The 21755-nt window shown below is 37.7% G+C and overlaps 4 protein-coding genes across 5 annotated transcripts; 1 reads left to right on the forward strand and 3 right to left on the reverse strand.

The window, feature by feature from the left end:
• The first annotated feature begins 635 nt into the window (after positions 1 to 635).
• LOC126608421 (photosynthetic NDH subunit of lumenal location 3, chloroplastic-like) lies at positions 636 to 2136 on the forward strand. Its single transcript, XM_050276292.1, has 3 exons — positions 636 to 780; positions 1540 to 1790; positions 1947 to 2136. The coding sequence occupies exons 2-3, from the start codon at positions 1551 to 1553 to the stop codon at positions 2043 to 2045; spliced, it is 339 nt and encodes a 112-aa protein (XP_050132249.1). The 5' UTR covers positions 636 to 780; positions 1540 to 1550; the 3' UTR covers positions 2046 to 2136.
• An 868-nt stretch (positions 2137 to 3004) lies between these two features.
• Positions 3005 to 6582, reverse strand: LOC126608420 (uncharacterized). The gene is made up of 8 exons (XM_050276291.1): positions 6449 to 6582; positions 5518 to 6078; positions 4905 to 5004; positions 4744 to 4800; positions 4287 to 4404; positions 3943 to 4025; positions 3405 to 3466; positions 3005 to 3324 (listed from the first exon to the last, which is right to left on the reverse strand). The coding sequence occupies exons 2-8, from the start codon at positions 5835 to 5837 to the stop codon at positions 3231 to 3233; spliced, it is 834 nt and encodes a 277-aa protein (XP_050132248.1). The 5' UTR covers positions 5838 to 6078; positions 6449 to 6582; the 3' UTR covers positions 3005 to 3230.
• Positions 6583 to 8207: 1625 nt separating this feature from the next.
• On the reverse strand, positions 8208 to 12004 carry LOC126606499 (uncharacterized). Its single transcript, XM_050273886.1, has 5 exons — positions 11618 to 12004; positions 9419 to 9517; positions 9224 to 9320; positions 8941 to 9076; positions 8208 to 8781 (listed from the first exon to the last, which is right to left on the reverse strand). The coding sequence occupies exons 1-5, from the start codon at positions 11678 to 11680 to the stop codon at positions 8721 to 8723; spliced, it is 456 nt and encodes a 151-aa protein (XP_050129843.1). The 5' UTR covers positions 11681 to 12004; the 3' UTR covers positions 8208 to 8720.
• Positions 12005 to 15135: 3131 nt separating this feature from the next.
• On the reverse strand, positions 15136 to 20663 carry LOC126608649 (inactive leucine-rich repeat receptor-like serine/threonine-protein kinase At1g60630). 2 transcript variants are annotated; one of them, XM_050276609.1, is made up of 4 exons: positions 20410 to 20663; positions 20054 to 20245; positions 17989 to 19971; positions 15136 to 15973 (listed from the first exon to the last, which is right to left on the reverse strand). In XM_050276609.1, exons 3-4 carry the CDS (start codon positions 19334 to 19336, stop codon positions 15315 to 15317), a joined length of 2007 nt encoding a protein of 668 aa, XP_050132566.1. In that variant the 5' UTR covers positions 19337 to 19971; positions 20054 to 20245; positions 20410 to 20663; the 3' UTR covers positions 15136 to 15314. The 2 variants fall into 2 exon arrangements, with proteins under 2 accessions (XP_050132566.1, XP_050132565.1); XM_050276608.1 differs by having other exon boundaries at positions 20054 to 20251.
• Between the last annotated feature and the right edge of the window lie 1092 nt (positions 20664 to 21755).

Consider the following 21755-nt stretch of genomic DNA (forward strand, 5'->3'; position numbering starts at 1 on the left):
GGTTTTAAGTTTGATTTTCGCCAAAGACGAATTTTAATCACATTAATGCTATCTTACTGTGAGGCTTAGCTTATCCCCTCACCCCCTTAGTGTAGATAACATCGTTTGTTAAAAAAAAAAAACTTTAATTTAAGGTCCAACCCTAATTAGATAATTAAGTCTTTTATTAATTCAAAGAAGAAGACGAGAGAAATGCATTTGGCCTTATGCTATTTTTTATTCTCTAACAACAATATGTTCTTGCTAACCCAATTTATTTGATTATGTTGATCATCAAAGGCGAGTTCAAATTTTCAGACATTGATGAAAGTATCGCTAAATTGTAGTGCTAGCTTGTACAATATTTGAAGATGGTTGTTGACGAATGCCTTCATATCACATTGGACAACTTCATACTTTTCCTTCGAAATTTTCGAAATTGCTTGATGGAATTGTGTGAGAGAAAGAGAAGTTGACGGGTTGCCATTGATTTAATTTTTCAATAAATATTTTTATCAATTTTAATTTTAATTATTTAATCCGAAACTCTATTTTTAAAAGAAAAAGATATTTACCACAAAACCCACCACCACCGCAGTCCCCCCTTTTTATTTCTTAAAATATACATTTTATATATAAATATTTTTGCACGACCAAAACAAACTTTTTAGTTTTAATTTCTTGCCTCAAAAAGTAGTTTTATTAAATTAATATTATTTATGCGTCTCTCTCTGTTGAAGCAGTACAGACTACAGGAGGTAAACAATATATGACATCCTCGTTTTCACGAACACCGTTCAGGTAACTCTCTCTCCTCTCCTTCTTCTTCCTCTTTTTTTCCCTAATTTAATTTGTTTCTTTTTTATTTTAATTTTCATTTATTATTAATTCTCTGTTGCTTTGAATTTTGTATGTTTAATTCGTTATTTTTCTGGGTTTTGTGCTTCGAATTATGTATGATTTATGATACTCTGGGATGAGGGGTTGATTTATTTTACATATGTATGTTATTATTTTCCAACATTCTTTTTTCCTTCGAAAATTTCGAAATTGCATGATGCAATTCTTGAGAGCTTCCGAGTTCAAACTAATGAATTTCCAGCAGCTGGTTTAGCTCAAAAGTGCTTTCAACAAAACGAATTTGAACCTTTTTTATTCGATTATTAATAATAATTTTAGTATCTGATGATTTTGAATGTAGTTTTACCATTGTAGTAAAAGAATCACTTTTTTTTTTCCCAGAAAGTTTTTGTGCTGTGATCAAAAGTGCTTTTAAGACAAGTCATCGTTTTGGCACAGTCGCACCGTTTGGTTTGGGGAGTAATTTTCACACTCTCGTTTCCTCTTTCTGAACTTTTGACCGTTATTTATGTACTTTGATTCTCTTTTGATTTATTCAATCTAAAGTTTGGTGAAAAAAAAATTGTGGGATCACTTCCCCTTTTGCTTTTCTTAAGCACAAAGGCTTCAACTTTCAATTGAGGCGTATGCTTTTCTTGTGACATGAGGAAAACCTTGCTCTTATTTATTCTACTTGATGCCATAATTTGTATTGTGTAGGGCATGCTAAAATGGTGGACATGCAATTAAAGGGAAGTGCTTGCAGGATTAAGAAGTGTGCTTTCGATTTACTGTCAATCGGGAACGATCTGACGAATGACGATCACTCGTGGGAGTTGATGGGGAGGGATCTCCGCCTCAAATCGACGTTCTTGTACTGTGATCTTAATCAGATGATCTCTCGTTCACCAAGGGACCAGAAGAGAGCTCTCACTGAACTTGCCAACAAACTGTTTTGCTCCATTGAAGAGGTAATTAACTTAACCACCGGTATGCAACTGCGTTTAGACCTCCCTAAACACATGCGGGGATGTTATTGTGCGGTATCTCAAACCAATTGCGCATTTTTGTACGGTTTAGCTTTTTCACGTGACAGTATGTTGGTTGTTTATGTATTTGTTTTCCAGTTGGATCAGGCAGTGAAAATTCGAAGCCTGGCGCTGACCCAAGATCGATACAATGAGGCTGCTGTCATTTTACAGGAGGTGATGGCTCTTGCGCCTTAAAAATAATACGGTCGATGGTTACAAACACTGATCTGTATATTATCTGTACACAAATTTCATGTCATCTCTAAAGAAATAGCTTGATCCTCGAGTCAGGTCTCGTTTTTTCGGTTTCAAACAGCGCAACCCCGTTGCTATTTAGATATGTATTCACCGTAACATTCCGGCATAGAAAACCAGTAGGGTTCCTCACAGAACTGAACTTAAAAAGGAAAACTAATGAAAAGGGTTTGAAAACTTTGAGTTTTAATGATAAGGACAAAATAAAGGGTAAAGTGAATAGTACCATGATTGACTTTTTAGTGTAAAAATATGGTTTTTCGTTAAAGTGAACAGTATCGGGTGCTTTTCGTTAAAGTTCCCAACTTAAAAAGCATATCATCAAAGGAAAAATGAGCAAACCAACAAATCAAACCGGGGTACCAAACAAAAGCGATGTGGTACAATTAACAATTACTAGTTGAGATTTATAAGAGTGAAACAATAAGTACTGGGAGCTCAAACTACATCTATATCGTTTATTTCCTGCACAAATGGAAGTAATGGTACATGATCGGTACTTTTAGACACAACAAATGAAGCCAGCCAGGGATGGAGAAGTAAGATCAAATGCCAAATTCAGGCGGGTCTGAGTAGGCCTCGTCGGAGATTTCCAACTCTGCTTCCCAACTCGTTCGCTTTGCGCCTCAGACAACGAGGCAGTCCATCAGGATTCATGAACTTGATTTGTCTGCTTGAATTGGTCATTACAAATAAAAAATCAACTCCGTAGGTGAAAAAGTATACATATTCGGCTCATTGGCATCAAGCGATGAGCCCAGAGAAAGCCTGGACACAAAATTAAACTCGGAGTAGGCGTTTGGGAAGGGGAAACTTGGCGATTGCTCCTCAGAGTACTTTTACTATTTATATGCAAGTAATCAGATGCTGTTGAAAAATAAATAGAGGACAATTCTAAGTGAAGAAATGCAGAAATGACAGCTAGTACTTTCATCAAATTTGTATTAGATTACAGGCTGAAATAGTCTAGAATTAATAGTTACGAAAGGCGTAAATAAAGAGTACACATTCATCCAGCTATACAACAATTTGGAAAACACTTTCCAACCCCTCCCGCCTTCACAAGTGCCCGTGTCTTGCACACCAACTCGCCAAGAATATATGAGTCATTTCACATGAACTTACCTAAGTCGCATTACGCAAGATACTATTAGCAAGATCCTCGTCAATGGGTGGCAGTGGTGGCATTTGGCTCATTATGCCAGGCATAGCTCTCATGCTGCAAAAAAATGAAAAAGCATTCGTCAAAGTTTACCAAATCGGCATTATTTGTAATATACATTGAAACCAAGCACCTACTCATTAAGGATGGCAGTTATATTGTTCCTCGTGCGGTAGAAGAGGTCAATGTTTTCCTGTAACTGTTTATGAAAGAAACAAACTTTTAAGCAAAAAACACATGATTCATATGTTAATGATATTATATGGTCATCAGAAATGTAGATAAAAATTATGCCGGCAAATTAAAACTCAGAAAAGAGAGATGCTAGGGGTAGGCAGTGTCGTCGTTTAGCGATAACACGTGTATATAGCGTATTGGATTATACTGTGTCAACAGCAAAAAAGGTCAGCTTAACATAACTGAGTAGATCAATGTAGTGGATTATTTCATTCATCAATATATGCTGATCAATTGGAAAAGTAAAATTCCAGAAGAAGACTATCAAGCAGCAATGCTGCCGCATAATGCATCGGTTGCATAAAGTAACATAACAAGAAAAGGCATATTCCCTTTTCGCTTCTGACATATGACTTCAACCATAGCGTGTGGAACAACATGGCATGCAAATTAGATGTGCAATAATCAACATGAACTATGATGGCAGGAGGCACTGACCTTGTATGAAGAAAGATTAGATGTAATTTGACTGAAAGCTTGAGCATTTTGCTCCAATAGATGCTTGGCTGTGCCACTTAATCCTGATATTAACCAAAGAACAATTACGTCAATGAAACTATCAAATGAAATATAATACATGTGCACAACTTCAAGACGGGAACAAGGAACAATATAGCAAGAAAGAAAATAGAATGAAATGTGTATGGTGGATTCTTGAAAGGCAATGGGAGGAAATAACGATATACAGACATATATTGACTGAGAGAAAGATGTGCGCAAATAGGAACTATAAGATTTAGATGAAAACAATAATGAGAGAAGAAACAAGGTATTTCTCGAACCTTCATACTGCAAACGCTCATTCTGGTCCATATGGTGCCCCATAAGAGAATATGCAGCCATGTCCAGTGGTGGAGCTGAATGTATGTTTGTCTTTGAAGACGACTCCACCAGTTTATCCTGAAGAAGCATGATCTTTAGAATACTGGTTCTTCAATCAACATAAGATCCTAAAGACATTCATTGGTTCAATTAACTAAAACAAAAATCCCATTCACTGTGTTACAGCTTAGGACAGCAAAAGTCACCGATACATCAAGGGATCTTAAGTTTTCATGTCTAACAATAACTGCAGTTAGAATATACATTATTGTTTAAACTCAGGGTAAGGAGTCAAGACATTATTATTATTATTATTTCCAGTAAGAGCCTTGAACTGAATGAATCTTCATGATACAAAAATGAAAAGTTCAAGCCAAAACCAATGTCAGACAGTTCGCATAAACTTCAGAAATATACCTTCCTAATGTTCCCCTTCTTTCCCATACTATGTTCTTCAGATTTCCTACGCTTTCTCTGCAAAACATTTCAAAAGTAGTTCCAACTCAACCAAAAAATCTAAGGAACAAATCTAGAGTAATGAACAAAACTAAAAATACATCAATAGGTGAAGAGCTTACAGTCATCCACCTACACCTCAAAGCAACATCACGCACAGTTTTATCACGTAACATTGCCGCGATCTTTATGTACCTCATAATACTTGGTTCATTGGCATATCTACATTTGGAAAATAAATGGCTCAAAAATGTTAAACTCAAAACACAGTAAATGAAACCACCATAGTAGGACAACAACTAGGCAACAGACAGTAAAGTGAAAGAAATTCAATTCCCATCATAGCAAGCGGATATGTGAAACAATAAGGCTACTTAGATCATAACCATACCAATTACAGTTTTGGAGCACGATGGGGGGGAGGCCATAGACATAAAGTAATGGTTTAAGAAGCTGATGGTTTTAAGTCCAAAGAAATATATGTTATGCCTGTATTAGAATGAAGATTTGCAGTTTGCTACAGTTAGACAGAGTGCAAACATTACGAGACTCCATCAACAACAAAGTTTAATCACATCAGAAGCTTCGTCACAACATCCAATGAATCGTTACTAAACGTAGTTTAGCAACACGAATATCAAACTAATAGGCAATTATACATAACTGTGGCACTTAAACACAAACACATATGAACGATAACGAATTTAACAAGAGATAAGATTCCGAATGACCTACTTGCCAAGGCCCTCCTCCAATTTGTACTGTTCCTCCACAGACCACTCAACAGCCAAACCTGTGTCATGCTTGAGCCCAGGGACCGAATCGAGAAGCAGAGAACCAGATGAACTCCCAGCCTGACTAATTACAGGATTGTTGTTAACTATGCCCGAATGCGACGAAAACATCATGCCCCCGTCCGTACCAAAGTAATTCCCCATCGGAATCATCTCCGAACTGCTGTTTATGGCCCCGGACTGAAACGATATCGCGTGTCGGTTCAAACCGTAGCCAAAAGCTTCGTCACGGTGAAACCCTGTGTTCGACTGCATCGCCATTTCCTTGCAATTTCTGCTACTAAATCCCAGCCGGGGGAGCACACAAATCAACTACGCAATCCAAACCAACGCACGATACTTTTGAAGGAATTGAAATCCCATGTCGCGTAAAGCCAACGCTTTCCTTCTCGTTACCAGAAACCACTGATTTGGGGCTGCTCAATCATCAAAACTCTCGGCTCATCAAGTTCAAAACCTTAGATTCCACGGCTCAACGACGATTGCAGCTACCCCAATTAAGCTGCAACAAACCGCCATAACTGGTGACAAAAGTCTTCAAATTTCAGCAAAAAATAGCAACTTTAATCTCCAACGGCAATACCCAAATCCCCAAAACTCGAACAAAATCCCCAAATAGAAAAACCCCTCAAATTTTCAGACCCTCGAAAGCTCCTGAAGCAACAGAAAATCCCCAAAGATGGGGAAGGAGGAGGAGAAGAAGAAGAAAAAGCTGAGCACCCAATAGTAACAAAAACCCAGAAAAAATGTTGAAAGCATTTGCTTCGTGTAGCTCCGAAATGGCAGATAATGGAAAGCACTGAGAGGAGAGCACCAAGTGGGTACTACCTACGTGTGGTGCTTAGAGAGAGAAAAGCTTGAGAGGGCGTTACCTTTTTGGGGTTCAACTTTCCGACGGACCCCTAATTGGTCCTCCCTTCCTTTCTTTATTCATTTTTTTTTTCCTTTTTTTTTTCCTGGGCAGTAGTAGCAGTGATGGCTCCCTCTCTCTCTCTCTCCTGCTCTCTGCTACTTTCTCTTTTCTTTTTTATTTTGATTTATTTCCTTTTTTCGAAAAGCTTTTTTGGAATATTTAATTTAATTTTCTGGTTGGTTTGTTTGTTTTCTCCTTTTTGTACAGAGAAAGACAAAGAAGATAGCTCAGAGGCCTGGCGCTCTCAGCCAATGGGGAACCGAAGAATGGGGGGCAACAAAAAGTTGAAGCCTTTAATTTTAAGGAAAACTAATGAAAAGGGTTTGAAAACTTTGAGTTTTAATGATAAAGACAAAATAAAGGGTAAAGTGAATAGTACCAGGATTGACTTTTTAGTGTAAAAATGTGGTTTTTCGTTAAAGTGAACAGTACCGGGAGCTTTTCGTTAAAGTTCTCTTAATTTTAATGTTTTTTATTTAATTATTTTTATTTATTCAATTCGTAAAGTTGAATAAATTAATATATGGTTGTAGATCTCGGAATTCAGCAACAGTGCGAATCCCCATAAGCATTTGATGCCAATTATTGTGGACTCTCCACCTTTCCTTTCGCACCACTTTTTTTCATCAACTTTTTTCTTTTAATTGGTTTTTAAGTATACGGTAATAGACATCCAACTCCAACTACGCATACGTGGACGCGGTTATGTTGATCGGTGGCGGTGTTTGATATTTTTTCGATACATTAGATATTTTCGTGAAAATTAGAAAAAATAAATTTCATTTCATATGTATAAATTCTTAAATTTTGATTAAAATTGACAGATTTCGTTGATATTTTTTACATACCAATTAAATATCGACAAACTATCATATGACATTACCTAAACTTTCATTTAAAATTTTCATATTTTTAGTAAATTTTCATTATTTCAATCGAATGCAACCGATGAGGATATATCCATCTGTATTCCACAGATTTACATATTAATATTCTCACTGATACTAATATTTTAAATATTAATTAGCAACTCCATTATTTATATCTTCTTCACTATTTTATATTAGTTTAAACTAAAGTAGCATTTGTATAAACATAATAAACCATTTTCTTACACCTTCTAACTTTAGATATAAAAAGAAAAATATAATAATGTTGGACTTTTATTTCCACTTAGATGAAAACCTTTTGCACAAAATCTGGGCAACACAAAACTAAATTGATTTTGGAATTGTTTATTTGATTGGTGGAAATGTAAACCTCAAAAATCCAACGGGCTTAATCATCACAACTTTATCCACAACCTTAAATCTAATTATTTTGTAATTGTTAATTCATCAATCTATTTTTTTAATTCCATAATGATTAAAGTATAGAATGCCAATAATAAATGGAATGTTTTCACTTACCCTTCTAAAACAACTTACATGAAATTAATTCATTGTAACAATAGCGTTTCTGTAAAATAATATTATGAAACACAACTCATAAACAGCAATATCGGAACACCACGTAACGATGAACAGCTAACGTCATTCTCCACAAATCCAACCAAAACACCCACAAAGTTGATATGGTTACACAAATATCCACCCGGATAAAGTGCGTCGGAACGGGCATAGCAACATAGCCGATGGAACGTCAACTAATGGTTTGCGGGAACATGTAGTTAGAATCGAACACAAAAATTGAGGAAGACCTCAGCGAAAATTAACATCGATACAAAAATGAACGTCGATCAATAATTATTTGAATTGGTTTAAACACCCGAATTAATTTACATGCATGTTAACCTTGAATACAAAAAACTCTGGTAAATTCCTAGTAGATTTTATTATGTACAAAACAGGGTTGCTTGGGAAGCAAGAATCAGAACAAAAATTAACCGCATGAGATGGTACGTAACTCAATCAGGTAGCTGCGCTGACACCAACTGAAAGAGTTGGTGAGCTGAAAACGTTGGATCAACAGCAACAATGAGATACGTATTTGGTCTCAATTGGCAGAGAGAGAAGAGAAGAGACGAGGGATCAACCCTTAGTAGACGAAGATTGAGACTGCAGCATGGAGGATCATGCTTCATGAATGTAGTTATCCCCAGCACCACAGCTACCAAGAAAGGTAATATCGGAGATTGACAGGATAGAGAGAGAGAGAGAGAGAACGTGCCTCCTCGAATCGATCATATGCCCGTTCTACGCTATGCTATGCTCCATTCCGTCCACGGTTTGTCAAATTGTTCTATTAATGGCCAGTGTGAAGTATATGAGGATTAATGTACCCATACTGGACCTGATCAAGAATAAGAAGCAAACACACACAAAAGCATGTATCAACGAATAATAACATTCACACTAGTATATTATATAAACACGAAATAAGATCCTTTTCATATTTACTCGAATTTGTTTCAGAGGAGTATATATGAAATGAACAAGGTAGAGGGCTTACACTGTCGCAAATATGAAAAGGATCTTTCGAGGGTTAATGGCCATAAAGCGATTCGTGCCTGTAAGCACGGTTGAGGTTGACCCAAACGATTTTATGGTGATCAGTGACTTCTTCAACGGTTCCAGCTGAGAGTTCACTATCAAGGGGAACACATAATTAATACAGTTCAAACTGCAGTCTATGCCAAGGTGATCGATATTTTAAATGTTAACGCCTATCAATAAGATTGCAAATTGTCTTCTGAGGCTTCATAGCAAGCTAGCTAGATGACTGTAAATTATACCTTTCACCAGAAGTTTCTTTGGTGGCTCATCCGTGTCTTCCTCGTCAGTATTCATCAATCGCTCTGCTCGATAAAACCATTTTCTTGAGAGCGCTCCCTAAAGAAAATATAGCGTAAAATAAAAGCATGACCAAAGTTTGCGAGATCGACATGAGGAGTACTTTCAAGATTGATAACAAAGAGACAGCTACTTACTGTCATTTTGGGGCTTCCGGAGCTTCTATCTGAGGGTTGTGTAAGGCTCTCAATATCCAACACAACGGTGTGAGTTCTATCTGAAGCAGTTGTATCAGTCTATACATTAAAATCGATAAACAACATCAGTACATTGATGGATGCATAAACAATGTGACTATGGGATAGCATCAGCGACCTACTTACAATACAATCGATCAAATTTTTTTCAATAACAATGTTTAACAGCTAGCAGACATTCACAATCCCATAATACGGTACCAGAATCACCTACGTGAGAGTGTTTTGGGCCGTTAATTATTTGAGTTAAATAACTTGGAGCTCGGAAACTTATGCTAGTATGACTGATAGAGCGTTTTAAAAGATTTCATCTGTCTAAACTGCCATCTGCAACCCTGGTTTTCTATACACGAATAAAAGGCTTCAGTAAACAGGATTAAAAACTCAAATCTAATAAAATCCAACAGTTCAGTAAAACATTGTTTATCAATTATTTATCTAGACTGTAATTTCATATTTTCTTTTGTTGTCGACTGACAGTTTGGAAAGATGTAGCATTTGGCCTCCAAGGACTACAAGTACCTGAAAAAGGATTTGGATCCTCTCCTTAGCTTAAGGAGAGGATCCTCCTGACCAAGACACGTGGGCCGTTGGATGAATATCTAACGGTTATAATTATTATAACTTTAAAGGGACCTTCCTGTTTGTAACCGTTGGATTTTATCCAACGGTCCATGTGTCTTAGTTAGAAGGATCCTCTCCATAAGCTCAGGATCAAATCCCCTGAAAAACAACGGACAAACCCTAAAGTAGTAGTAGTGAGCTATCTAATGTCAGAAGAGTGACATTCATTATTTATATTCTTCCCATACCATATACGCTATAGCCAGTACCAGATAAACCTGCCCTAATTAGGTCAAACAAATTAAACAAGTTGACAGAAAACTAATTCTTGGACCATTCCCATGTGATGCGACGAAACCGAGGCAAGAAAAACCATACAAAAATTAGTCACGCTAACTAAGCTTAAATATTATTCTTTTGAAATTAATACTACAAATAGGCAATCGTGGAACCACATGCACCTAAAATATCCCAAGAAAATTGCTACGGCGACTCTTTCATAGTGGGACTCTCTGACCCCTCATGTTGTTGGCATGAGAATTAACGTTAAAAGGTGGCAGAGAGTTCACGGTGGTAAAATTACAATGATTGGACGAGTTAAGCACAGTGGTAAAATTACCAACAACTATTGAATCTGTGAGATGAACGGAGGTTTGTCTGTTAGCATGGTGGAAGTGGAGCCTTATGGCTTCAATAATTGATATCTACCTCTATATAAATATATGTATATTTACAATTTGTTTCTTTACTTGGACTTTGACCTCAACCAGGCATTTGTTATATAGCTATAGTTACCTGTATGGTGCAGATTCCTTCATTGCAGGAACCAGGAAGGTGGGGATTGTAAATAAACCTAATTAATTACAGATTATATGCTAATAACAAATTTAATTACAAACATTGAGATACTGTTTGCTAGTTAGCATAGTTTTGTCTTTTAAGTTTTACTCGATATTCAAATTTTCAAATAACATACAGACATCCAAGAGCTATATATATAGAGTATGATGTACAGCAGCAAATGCACAAAGTGACAATATATAATTTGTCACTTCAATATGGATGCTTAAACGGTCAATTTGTTCAAACTCACACGGAGGCTTAAACCATCTCTAAATCAAATTAGTAATTAGTATTTCTAGGAATCTCGTTAGATGATATGAAGAGAATGAACAATTTCGAATTTCAATTATGACACACCACATTAGAAGAAAGGAGGACTTAGATTAACTACAAATTGTTATTTTTCATGCAAAATATTGGAGTACAACAACTTGATTATGAAAGAAGCAGAGAGAACATGAAAACTAACAAATTAAAAAAAATAAAAAATAAAACATGGAGATTATCAGTTCATCTTAATTGTATCTGTAATTTTAAAGAAAATTGGTAATAAATGAAAACAATTTGAAAATTAAAGCAGAGGAAAAATTCAACGATATATCTGTAAACTGAGATTGAAGTCGCAGCAGAATAAGCTCCACGTACTAACGTAAACACTGAGTCATTACAAATTACCAGTTCTATATGACAAAATTTAAGTAAATGAAAGTGTATAATCTAGAAGAAGAGTACCTGTCCGGTCTGCTCCTCCCTCTCAAAATCTCTCTCCATTGATTTCTCAGAGAAATTAATCATAGCATACCAGAGAGAACGTCGTCGTCGTCCTCCTGCTCCTCCTCGATCAATATTCCTCAATGTTTGCCGCCTCTAACTTAGAACAAGTTATCAACAGAGCAGCTCACCGCTGATCGCCGTCGGAAACCTCTCTCTGTATCTGCCTCTCTTCTGAGGTTGAAATTTGAAGATGTTAGCGTCAGAAGGGAGAGATGAGAGGAGAAGACTGCCTCCTACAGCTCCTTACTGGCTGACTGGGCATAGCAATTAGCAAGTGTATCGCCAGATCGCTCTCGCTTTCTCTCTCTCCGATGAGTCTCTCTCCAAACACACACACATATATTGGTAATTTATCAAATACGCGATCATATACATGATAGGTTGATAATTGAATTATTAGTTAAGGATTGATTAACGTGTTTATTTAGTATTGATGATATATCATTTGATTTGCAAATTTAATTTAGAAATTTGGTTCCCATAACATTTCCTATGCTCTATTGGTCTTGGTTTAATCTTTTGAAAGTCAAACTTAAATTTTTTAACATAGAAAGGTACTTCAATAAATTAAAAAATATAAATATTTCGCAATTTAAGAAAAATTTTAGTATATTGGAAATACGACTTTATATATATCAAGTGTCATAATATAATTGGTTATAGATTTTATTTTTTTAAGTTTTCACCGAATTGTATTAAGATAATGCTAGGGAGATCAAACTTCTAAACTAAATTATGTGGATGTTGATAGTTAAATTATTAATGTGCTTATTTTTTTATTAGTTGCACATCATTTGATTTAAAAATTTATTCTTCTTAACAATATCTATTGTATTATTAATTTATTACATTGTCTACCTAATTGTATTGTCGGCACATTAAAAAATCTCTTGTAACACACAACAAACATATTGATCCAAGTGCTAATTAAGTGAATTAATCAAGGGATGTGATATTTACATACCTCATTTTACTTCCCACGCACCTTTTTAATTTTTGGCCGTCGGATCAGATGAATTGAAGAAGATCAACATACAGAAATTATCAAAGAGTGTGAGAAGTAAAATAAGATGTGTGGATAACACACCGCTTAATCAAATATATAATGTTTTCGGTTATTGTGTGTAATTGTGATTTGTGGGTACTTCCCAATCCATCACGTATTCATTATTTTTATGTGAAATCGGGGACCTCTTCATCCATATTTCTAGCAAGTGGACTACCACATAACGTAATTTAGTACAAGTAATTTAAGTTACATATTGTAGCACGCATGCAGTGGAACATGAATGTACGTACGCCGTTCCTATTTAAATTTGAATGCTCTCACCAACTTTTGCGCACTTTGTTTACTATTATGTAACAAATCATTTACTTCTAGAAGTGACATAATTGAAAATGAAGAGATTTTGTGCAAGCCACTTAGGGCTGGTTTGGTATTGCTGTGCTTTGAAAAAAAGCTGCTGTGAGAATAAGCGGCTGTGCTGTGAGAATAAGCGGCTGTGAAATAAATCAGCAGAGTGTTTGGTAAACTTTTTTGTAAAAGTGTTTTTGGAAAAAAAAAGCAGTCTGATAGTGGGTCTTTTCATTAAAGGAGCACTGTAGTTCTGTGTGCTTTGAAAAAAAACCAGTTTTCCAAAGCTACAAATGGCAGCTTCAGCTTTTTCCTTTGATTTCAGCTTATTCTCACAGCAGCTTCCAAAATAAGCCCTTTTTTTTTAGTTTACCAAACACCAAAAACACTCCCAGCTTTTTTTTCATAGGAGCTTTTTTTAAAATCACCTCACCCCCAAACTGGGGCTTAATACTATGGTGTGGTGGTATTCATTTTTAGTTGTAAGTGAAAGGTCTTAAGTTTGGTTTTCTCCAAACACGAATTTGAACCACATTACTGCTAGCCTATTGTGAGGATAAGCACACCCCCTCCCCGTAAATTATATCGTTTGTTTAATAAATAAAAAAATTATTGTACAAGACTGTTTGAACGGGTTAGATTAAAACTTTCAATCAATATATGTACATTAAGTTATTTATAGCAATTATTTTTAGAAAGAAAACTGAAATTTTTTAATTTTTAACAGTTATGATTATTTAGTAGTTCAAAAAATAAAATGGCGAATATTTAATTTTTTAAAAAAAGTCGTTGAAATTTTTTAACGAATCGAACTACTTAGTTGTAAGTGGTTTTTTACCATAAAAGTGGAAATATGTTGAGTCTTGCATGTGAATGTGGATTCAAACCCCTTTAGAAATTAATCTAACAAAATCTATCATTTGACCAAAAAAAAAAAAAAAAACTACTTAACTAGCTAAACTACTGAAAACAAATTCCGGGAAGAAAGCATTGGTAAGCACAACGATGGGCGATTGGGTTTAAATGTTTACAGCAGTAAATGAAGTGGCTTTGCCATGCACACGTGGCATACAATGCAAAGGAATTGGATCCCATCCGGATCCACTTTGTGGGGATTCTGGGAATCCCAACATCTTAGCCATTTATCGTGTATTGTGTGGTCATAAATTATTTAACTTTTTTTATTTAAAGTTAAACATAAATAGTATATGATAAAAACTGATCGTACAATATACGATGAACGGTTAAAATATAAAGATATCTAAGATCTCCATAAAGTGGATCCGAAGAAGATCCTCTTCCTAATGCAAAACATCCTCTATCTAATTTATATGCTCTTTTTTCTTCCTTTTTGCCCTTTCTACTTTCTTTTGTTGGTCCGATTAATTTGCCTCCCTTTTAATTTTGTGCTACCACATGTGAATCTCTGTATATTTATCCATTAATTAAGGGAGTTTTAACGAAAAGCCCATGGTATTGTTCACTTTAACGAAAAACCACATTTTTACACTAAAAAGTCAAACCTGCTACTATTCACTTTACCCTTTATTTTGTCCTTATCATTAAAACTCAAAGTTTTCAACCCATTTTCATTAGTTTTCCTATTAATTAATGCGGGTATCTAGGGGCCAAGCCCAAGGCCCAATCAAAAGGCCCATTTCAGGAGCCTATCCAATTTAGCCCACCTACTTTATAGACTCTCAATCCTTGCGCAATCCCCACTACTTTTGGATTAGGTTAAGATGAACTAGTAATAATGTGGTTTAAATTTGTCTTACGCAATCCCCACTACTTGTGGATTAGGTTAAGATAGACTAGTAATAATGTGGTTTAAATTTGTTTTTAACGAGAGTCGAACTTAATACTTCTCACTTACAAATAAAGAAGAATACTACTATATTGTTACTAAGTGGCTGGATTCTATTAAGATTGAATTGGAATTTTAAGTGAAGTTTTATTAAACAATTTAGAATCGAATATGTCATCCAAGTTGTTTATTAGATTATCTTAATTAAAATTGGATTACTGAAATTCCCTATAAGCTACTGGTTAAAGGAAAATCTTCATTTTTTTTTACTAAATAAATGTTTTCTCTGATCACTTGACATTGGTAATAAACACGTTTCATGTAAATCTTTCTTCAATACCTGAAACAATAAACAAGAATTAAATCACAAAACCTTTACACAAAGTGCTGCACTCTACAATGCGTAGTACAAGAATCACGGTTCAATCCCTAAAGAATCAGAATACATGATTAATTTAATAAGCCGCGTTAATTACTTTACTAATCACTCACGATCAAATGCTCAAGTGTTCTTCCCTTGGCAGACTCTGAACGGTATCCGACCATCTCCCCGGCGAGTGATCACTGCTGTTGGAAGACACTTGGCCCTCCGCCCTAGCATCCCTTATCATCCTTAGAACATCTCTCATCGCCGGTCGGTTCTCCGGTGAAAGCGAAACACAAGCCATTGCAATGTTAAGAAGTGCCTGCAGCTTCTCCTCTGATGCCTCATTGCCCGAGGCAGGGTCATCCCCTGACTCAGTCTCTTCTTCGCGCACTGAGTGGACCCAGCTAGGGATGTCCGAACCATGTTCCTGGACAAGGTCTTGGAAGGGAGTCTTTCCGGTTAGGAGCTCCAAGAGGAGGACGCCGAAGCTATACACATCAGCTGGTTGGGTTGATGGTTTTCTGATGTCGCGACATTCTGGTGCTCTATAAAATAGAGTGGTTGCGCTAGGCTCTTCGAGTGAATTAGGATCTCCGAATAATGTGAGACCATAATCCGTCAAGCAGGATTCAAAATCGGAACCTAACAAGACGTTTGAGGATTTCAAGTTTCCATGAGTTAAGCCGGGGTTCTGGTGGATATAAACAACACCACTCGCCAAGTCCTCAGCTATTTTAAGACATGACGTCCAGTGAAGCGGCTTACCGCCTCCTGAAGTTCTTGAACCTGTAAAATCAGTTGGAACATATCACAACTAGAATTCGACTAATGACACTTTCAAGAAAACTGCAACAAGTTTAATCAATCTCAATTTCACTAGTTCGGTAACTTCTGGACGGAAAAAAAAACTCCGGTGAGTTCTGAAAATATTCAATGAAATTATACGCAAATTTGACTTGAAATCAATAATGTTAATGTGCTGGTTCCTACCCTTCATAAGAATAAGAGTTTGGTGCTTTATGAAAATCCAGAAACTGGTAAAAAAGTGTTCTGTTGATACAAAATTACTGGCTATTGACGAAAAGACATGAGCTTTGAACAGGCTACCAAAACCAGCTAAAAGCCAAGTATACAATGATATGAGTTAGAATAGCAAAGGCACAACGCACACAGTTATATGACGAGAGAGATAGACATAGACAGATGGAATATATCTCTGGCTACACGGTTGAATATCTCCAAAAAATAGTCAAATGTGCAACGTGCAGACACGAAAACCGAAGGATTTGAGCCAGTGAGACATCACTAACAAGCTGAGGTCACACTCAAAATTTGAATCGTTGATTAGCAAGCCAACTCCCTTCCAAAGATTGCGATTAATTACTGTAAAATTACCCTGTAAAAGCCTAAATGCAGGGAACACATTTGATCTAATCTTGTCTTTATTTACCTAAACTTCTTGGAGAATGATGTACAGATAAAGAGAGATTGACTGTGACTCATGCCACACGAGTCCCATGAACAAAAGAAAAAAAAACTTTTCAGAAAATTTGCATGCCAAAGAACAGCACTTTCAGAATATTTTGCTTACCCAAGAAAAAACTACCCATATGCTTACTGATACGTTACTTTCCTTTCAAATCACAATCCCACAAGTCCGTTGAGAATTCTTTTTGGTATATGTGTAAATACCACCATCCCAAGCCAACAAGGTCTCTACTTTATCCTTGCTTTGCAGATAGACTTTTTCCACAACTTGAACCCGTAGACTTCAGAGCACAAAGGAGTAACCTACCTAATGGTTGCGTCAAGGCTCTCCCTTGTATGTGTAAATACCACGAGTAATACCACAATACTCGTTTTTTATTCGAGCATTATTCTCATCCAATCTAAATTACAAAGTAAAATATTCAAACTTAAATGCGGGAAAACACTCGATCTCGAAGTCAGAGCAAGAACATGCATTACAAAATATACAGAGTGTACATGGAATTCAGTCACTAAATCATTGATCACATGAGTGATGAAATCCTATGAGATCTAAGAGGACATTTCCAAAATCAGTCTCTAGATTTATGTGTGGGGATCCATACTTTGAATGGAAAGGGTTCAAATTTCCTCCATCAGAGAACAACCCAAGCACCAAATTTTTTAGGCTGATGAATATGTCCTGTATAAAGATGGGCAACATGGTTTCCAGCCCAGGAACCTGCATGGGGTGGGACCCTACAGGCGCCTACATATGCACGTGACCCCACGACACTGATTAGATCATAGTGTCACCATCATAATTTCACTACATCAATATGGCAAATCCAGCATGACCCACCATTAAATCAATAATCAATGACCTCTAAGATTAATTAGTTAGAAAGTTTACATCACTAAGTATGTCTGGTCAGAAAGCTTGATACTTGGATTCAAAAGATAAAAGATATCTTAACAAGTGATAAAATAATGATATAATAGGCTTCCCCACTAAGTTCTCTCAAGATAAACATGAGAATTCTTTAACCAATGAGATAAATTTAGGTAGGGTTTTCCGACTTCACATTGGATAGGCCCGTTGTAGTTGGACAATCCTATGATTTTATAAAAAGTGTTTTATAAATAACGTGGTCAGACAACTGTGCTTAAATTTTTCTTGTAATTGGGTCACTATCAGACTCCATGCTAAATACAATCTACGTAGAAATTTTATACAACGGTACAAGCTAAACACAACCACAGTGATTATTAAACGAAAAAAAATAAATAAATAAGCAGGTAATTAAGGGGAGTAGATGAAAGGGCCGACATACCGTGAATAAGTGAAAAGAGGCTGCCATTGGGGAAATAATCGTATACGAGCAGGCGTTCCTCCTTAGCCTGGAAGTAGGCCCTCAGTGGGACCAAGTGTGGGTGCCTCAGCTTCCCTAGCAAGTCCACGTGTCTCCTAAACTCCTCCATCCTCGGGTACCTCGCGTCCTTCAGCCGCTTCACCGTCACGATAAACCCGGATTCCATCACCGCCTTGTACGTACTTCCCAACGTGCCCCTCCCCAGCGTCTCCGCCGACGCCTTCAGCAGATCCTCCAGGCTGTAACTCATCTGCTCATCCCCTGCTCCGCAGAACACCAAACTCCCCAGCCCCTCACCTTCCCACGAAAAACCCCCTTGTTTCCCACCATTATTACCATCACTGCCACTGGGCGGACCTGCGGGCCCCTCCCCTGATCCTCCCCCTCCTCTCCCTGTTGTCAGCTCAGCACCCCCAACAACCCCGCCTTTGCTCCTGCTTACCTCCCCACCACCGCCGCGACTCCTCCGGCAAACCATCCACAGCACGACTAAGCAGATTACGACCACCATGAACCCGCCCAAGCTCCCTGCGATTATCTTAATCAGTTTCCCGCGCTTGGACTTTGACTTTGGACCCGGTTGACTGGTGGGACTGATCGACGGCGGAAACCCGATAATGCCCCCGCACGGTTTGTCAATTTGCACCCCGCAGACTCCGACGTTCCCTGAAAACGACGACGCATTAAACAGAATCAAGGGTGGGGTTACCGGAATTTCTCCGGATAGCTGGTTATTCGACACGTTGAAGAACCGGAGGGAGGTCTGGTTGAGCGGCGGAATCGGACCGGTGAACCTGTTGTCCTGCAAGTACAGGACGTAGAGGCGGCGGAGCCTGAGCAGCGACATTGGGATTTCGCCGGAGATTTTGTTTCCGGCGAGGACGACGACTTTGAGGCGGTGGAGGTCGGAAATGGAAGAGGGGAAAACGCCGGAGAAGTTGTTGTCGTTTAGGAATAGAGATTTGAGGTTGAGGAGGCCGGAGAGATCGGGGATTTGGCCGGAGAGGGAGTTGCCTTTGAAGCTGAGGACTCGGAGCTGGTCCAGCCGGTTCAAGATCTTGGGATCCAGAACTCCGGTGAGGTTCGAATACTCCAGCACAAGCTTCGTAACTCTCCCTCTCAGGCATTCCTTCACGCCTTCCCACTCGCACACGTTGCTTCCCTGCCGCCACGGCAGCGTGTTTTGAGGGTCGATTGTAGATTTCAGAGTCAACAGAGCATCCGCATCCCCTGCTTTTGCCGAACCCAGAAAAACCAAGAACAGCAATGGCAGCAATAAGAAAAAGATTTCACCTTTTTGAGAAACCATTTTTGAAAATCTGCGGATTGGATCGATTTTTCAGACCGCCAACATCTTGAAAATGCAATATTTGAACTTGGATTTTGCTGATTGAGAAAACACAACTCGGAAATCAGAATCTGAAATGTGTGTATGTATATGGAACTTTTTTGAATCTCAAAAACGAAAAGATTTTGAACTATTTGAGTTCACTTTCCTTTCTCAGTCTCTGCCCTATCGCTTTCCAAATCTTCAAGATCTAACACCATCTCGTCAAATTTGAGTGAGCTATGTTACTATGTATGTAGCAATAGCATTATTAGCAGAAGCTGCTTTCTTTGACTCAATCGATCACTGTGCTGCGGCTGCTGCAACTGCACCATTGATTGATTCGACAGCTTGAACCCAAAGAAATGGTTTTCTACTTCTGCTTCTGAGAAAAGCACTTCTAAACTACTCTACTCCGAGCTGCGGAGGAGGAGCATTTAAGGTGCAAAAAGCCCCATTGGCGAGCTCTGCGTACTGATCAATGGGGAGACACCAAAACAGTGGGGCTTGGCAATTCGACATCGTTTCTCTGTAATTGTTATTTTTTTGCAGCGTAAGCTTCACGTGAAGAAAGCTCAGAACTCTGTCCTCCTCTCCATGATTTGAATATTGTTAATCTGCAAACATTATTGAACCCGATAAAATTCAATTAAATAAAATAAAAAGCATTGGGCGGCTCAAAGGCTCAAACTTTTTTACCAGAGAGTGGTGAAACCTCAAAGGGAATGGGATCCAAAATTTAGTCGTCGAATTCATCGACTCTCAACAGGTAGCTACACCCTCTCTGAAATTAACAAGCGTCCGAAAACTGCAGATGAAAAAATATTGAAATTGTGGAAGGCTTTGTTTGTCTTGGGCAGAACGAGTTGATTGAGTCGACCCAGATAAATGCTGAAACTTGAAAAGGAAAGTTATACATCAAAATCTGGAAAACGAATGACACGTGCCTTCTGCACAGATCTATCAACAAAAAAGGGTCGACAAAAAATTTAAAAAATAATTACAAAAATAGGATAAACGAGAAGAAAATTAATTAAGCATGAAATTAAAGGTACCTGATCGAGTCCGGCACCGGCAGCAGCAGCAGCTACATGTAGTGGTAATCGGTTCAATGAAGGAACAAAGACTGGATGTTAAATAATAATGCAGCATCCATGTCCATGTTTGTCTCTCTGTACTCTGCATGCATAGTCTGATGGGATAGTAATGCCAAGGCCATCCCAAAAGACAGAGAGAGAGAGAGAGAGAGAGAGAGAGAGAGGAGACTATTGACCAAGGACAACAGATGGTCTGTGTCTTTTAACTCGGGAAATAGGTGAAGGAATTGAAAGCAAAAGAGAAGGCATTTAATTATTTAACACCACGGAATAAGTAATTACATATTATATAGTTTCACAACCACTCGAGATACTGTTTTGATGCCAATTAATCATATAATAAGTAATTCCCAGACGAGAGATTTATTTCTTTTAACATGTAATAACTATTTATTAGATAGGTGACGTCATTAAAATTATATTTAAGTTTTCTTCTCATGGTCCATGCTAGGCCACGAGGGGTTGAACTTAGTGAACTACCAGCCACCTTTCTCCCTCATTGCCAATTTGCGAAGGACTTACCCATGCTAAAGGCTACATGATATTCCGTATGACTTCGGTTATTTGTTCAGGAGAAACGTCAGGAGAAACGTCAAGAAGACTTTTAAAAATAAGACTTTTCATACACTTTATATCATTTCATTTTTTTTTATAATATTATAACATTAGCAAGAAAAAGAACGTTAAATTATGATCTCTCAAAAAGTTTATAAAAAAGGAGGCAGATTGTCCGCCCTCCTGTTTTGGTGCCCTTTTCATCCCTTCCTATTTTGTGCGGTCACGGGTAAGCCACGTCAACATTTTATATTAATTTTTTTATAAAGATAATAAGACAAAAAACAATAAGAATATAAAATGTTGACGTGGCTTAACCGTGACCTCACAAATAAGAGAGGATGAGAATGGCATCCAAACAGGAGGGCAGTCAATCTGCCCCTATAAAAAATCACAGTTGGAGAAAGTCTTATCAGCATTTCAGTTTGTCTAGTAGGTCATGGTAACATCCCTAGGCAAGTTTGTTTCCTCACTACTCATACAAAGATTAGTATTGTGCACGTCGCAGAAAGCTGGAACAAGTAATTGAGATCACGTTAAGCCATTTCCAACCGAAGGGTCTAGAGGGCCAAAGGGCCGAAAATAGCCCTAAAACCGTCTCCAACCGAGGGCTAGGCCAGAGGGCTGTGGAATCTGAAAGGGCCTCACAGAATCGGAGAGGGTTGAAGGGCTGGCTGCTTGGAAAGGGTTGAAGGGCTAGCTGCAAGCAGCCAGCCCGGGGCTGGCCAGAAAACTGCTTAATCATGTCG

The sequence above is a fragment of the Malus sylvestris genome, chromosome 16 (genome assembly GCF_916048215.2).
Source record: "Malus sylvestris chromosome 16, drMalSylv7.2, whole genome shotgun sequence".
NCBI classification, from domain to species: domain Eukaryota; kingdom Viridiplantae; phylum Streptophyta; class Magnoliopsida; order Rosales; family Rosaceae; genus Malus; species Malus sylvestris.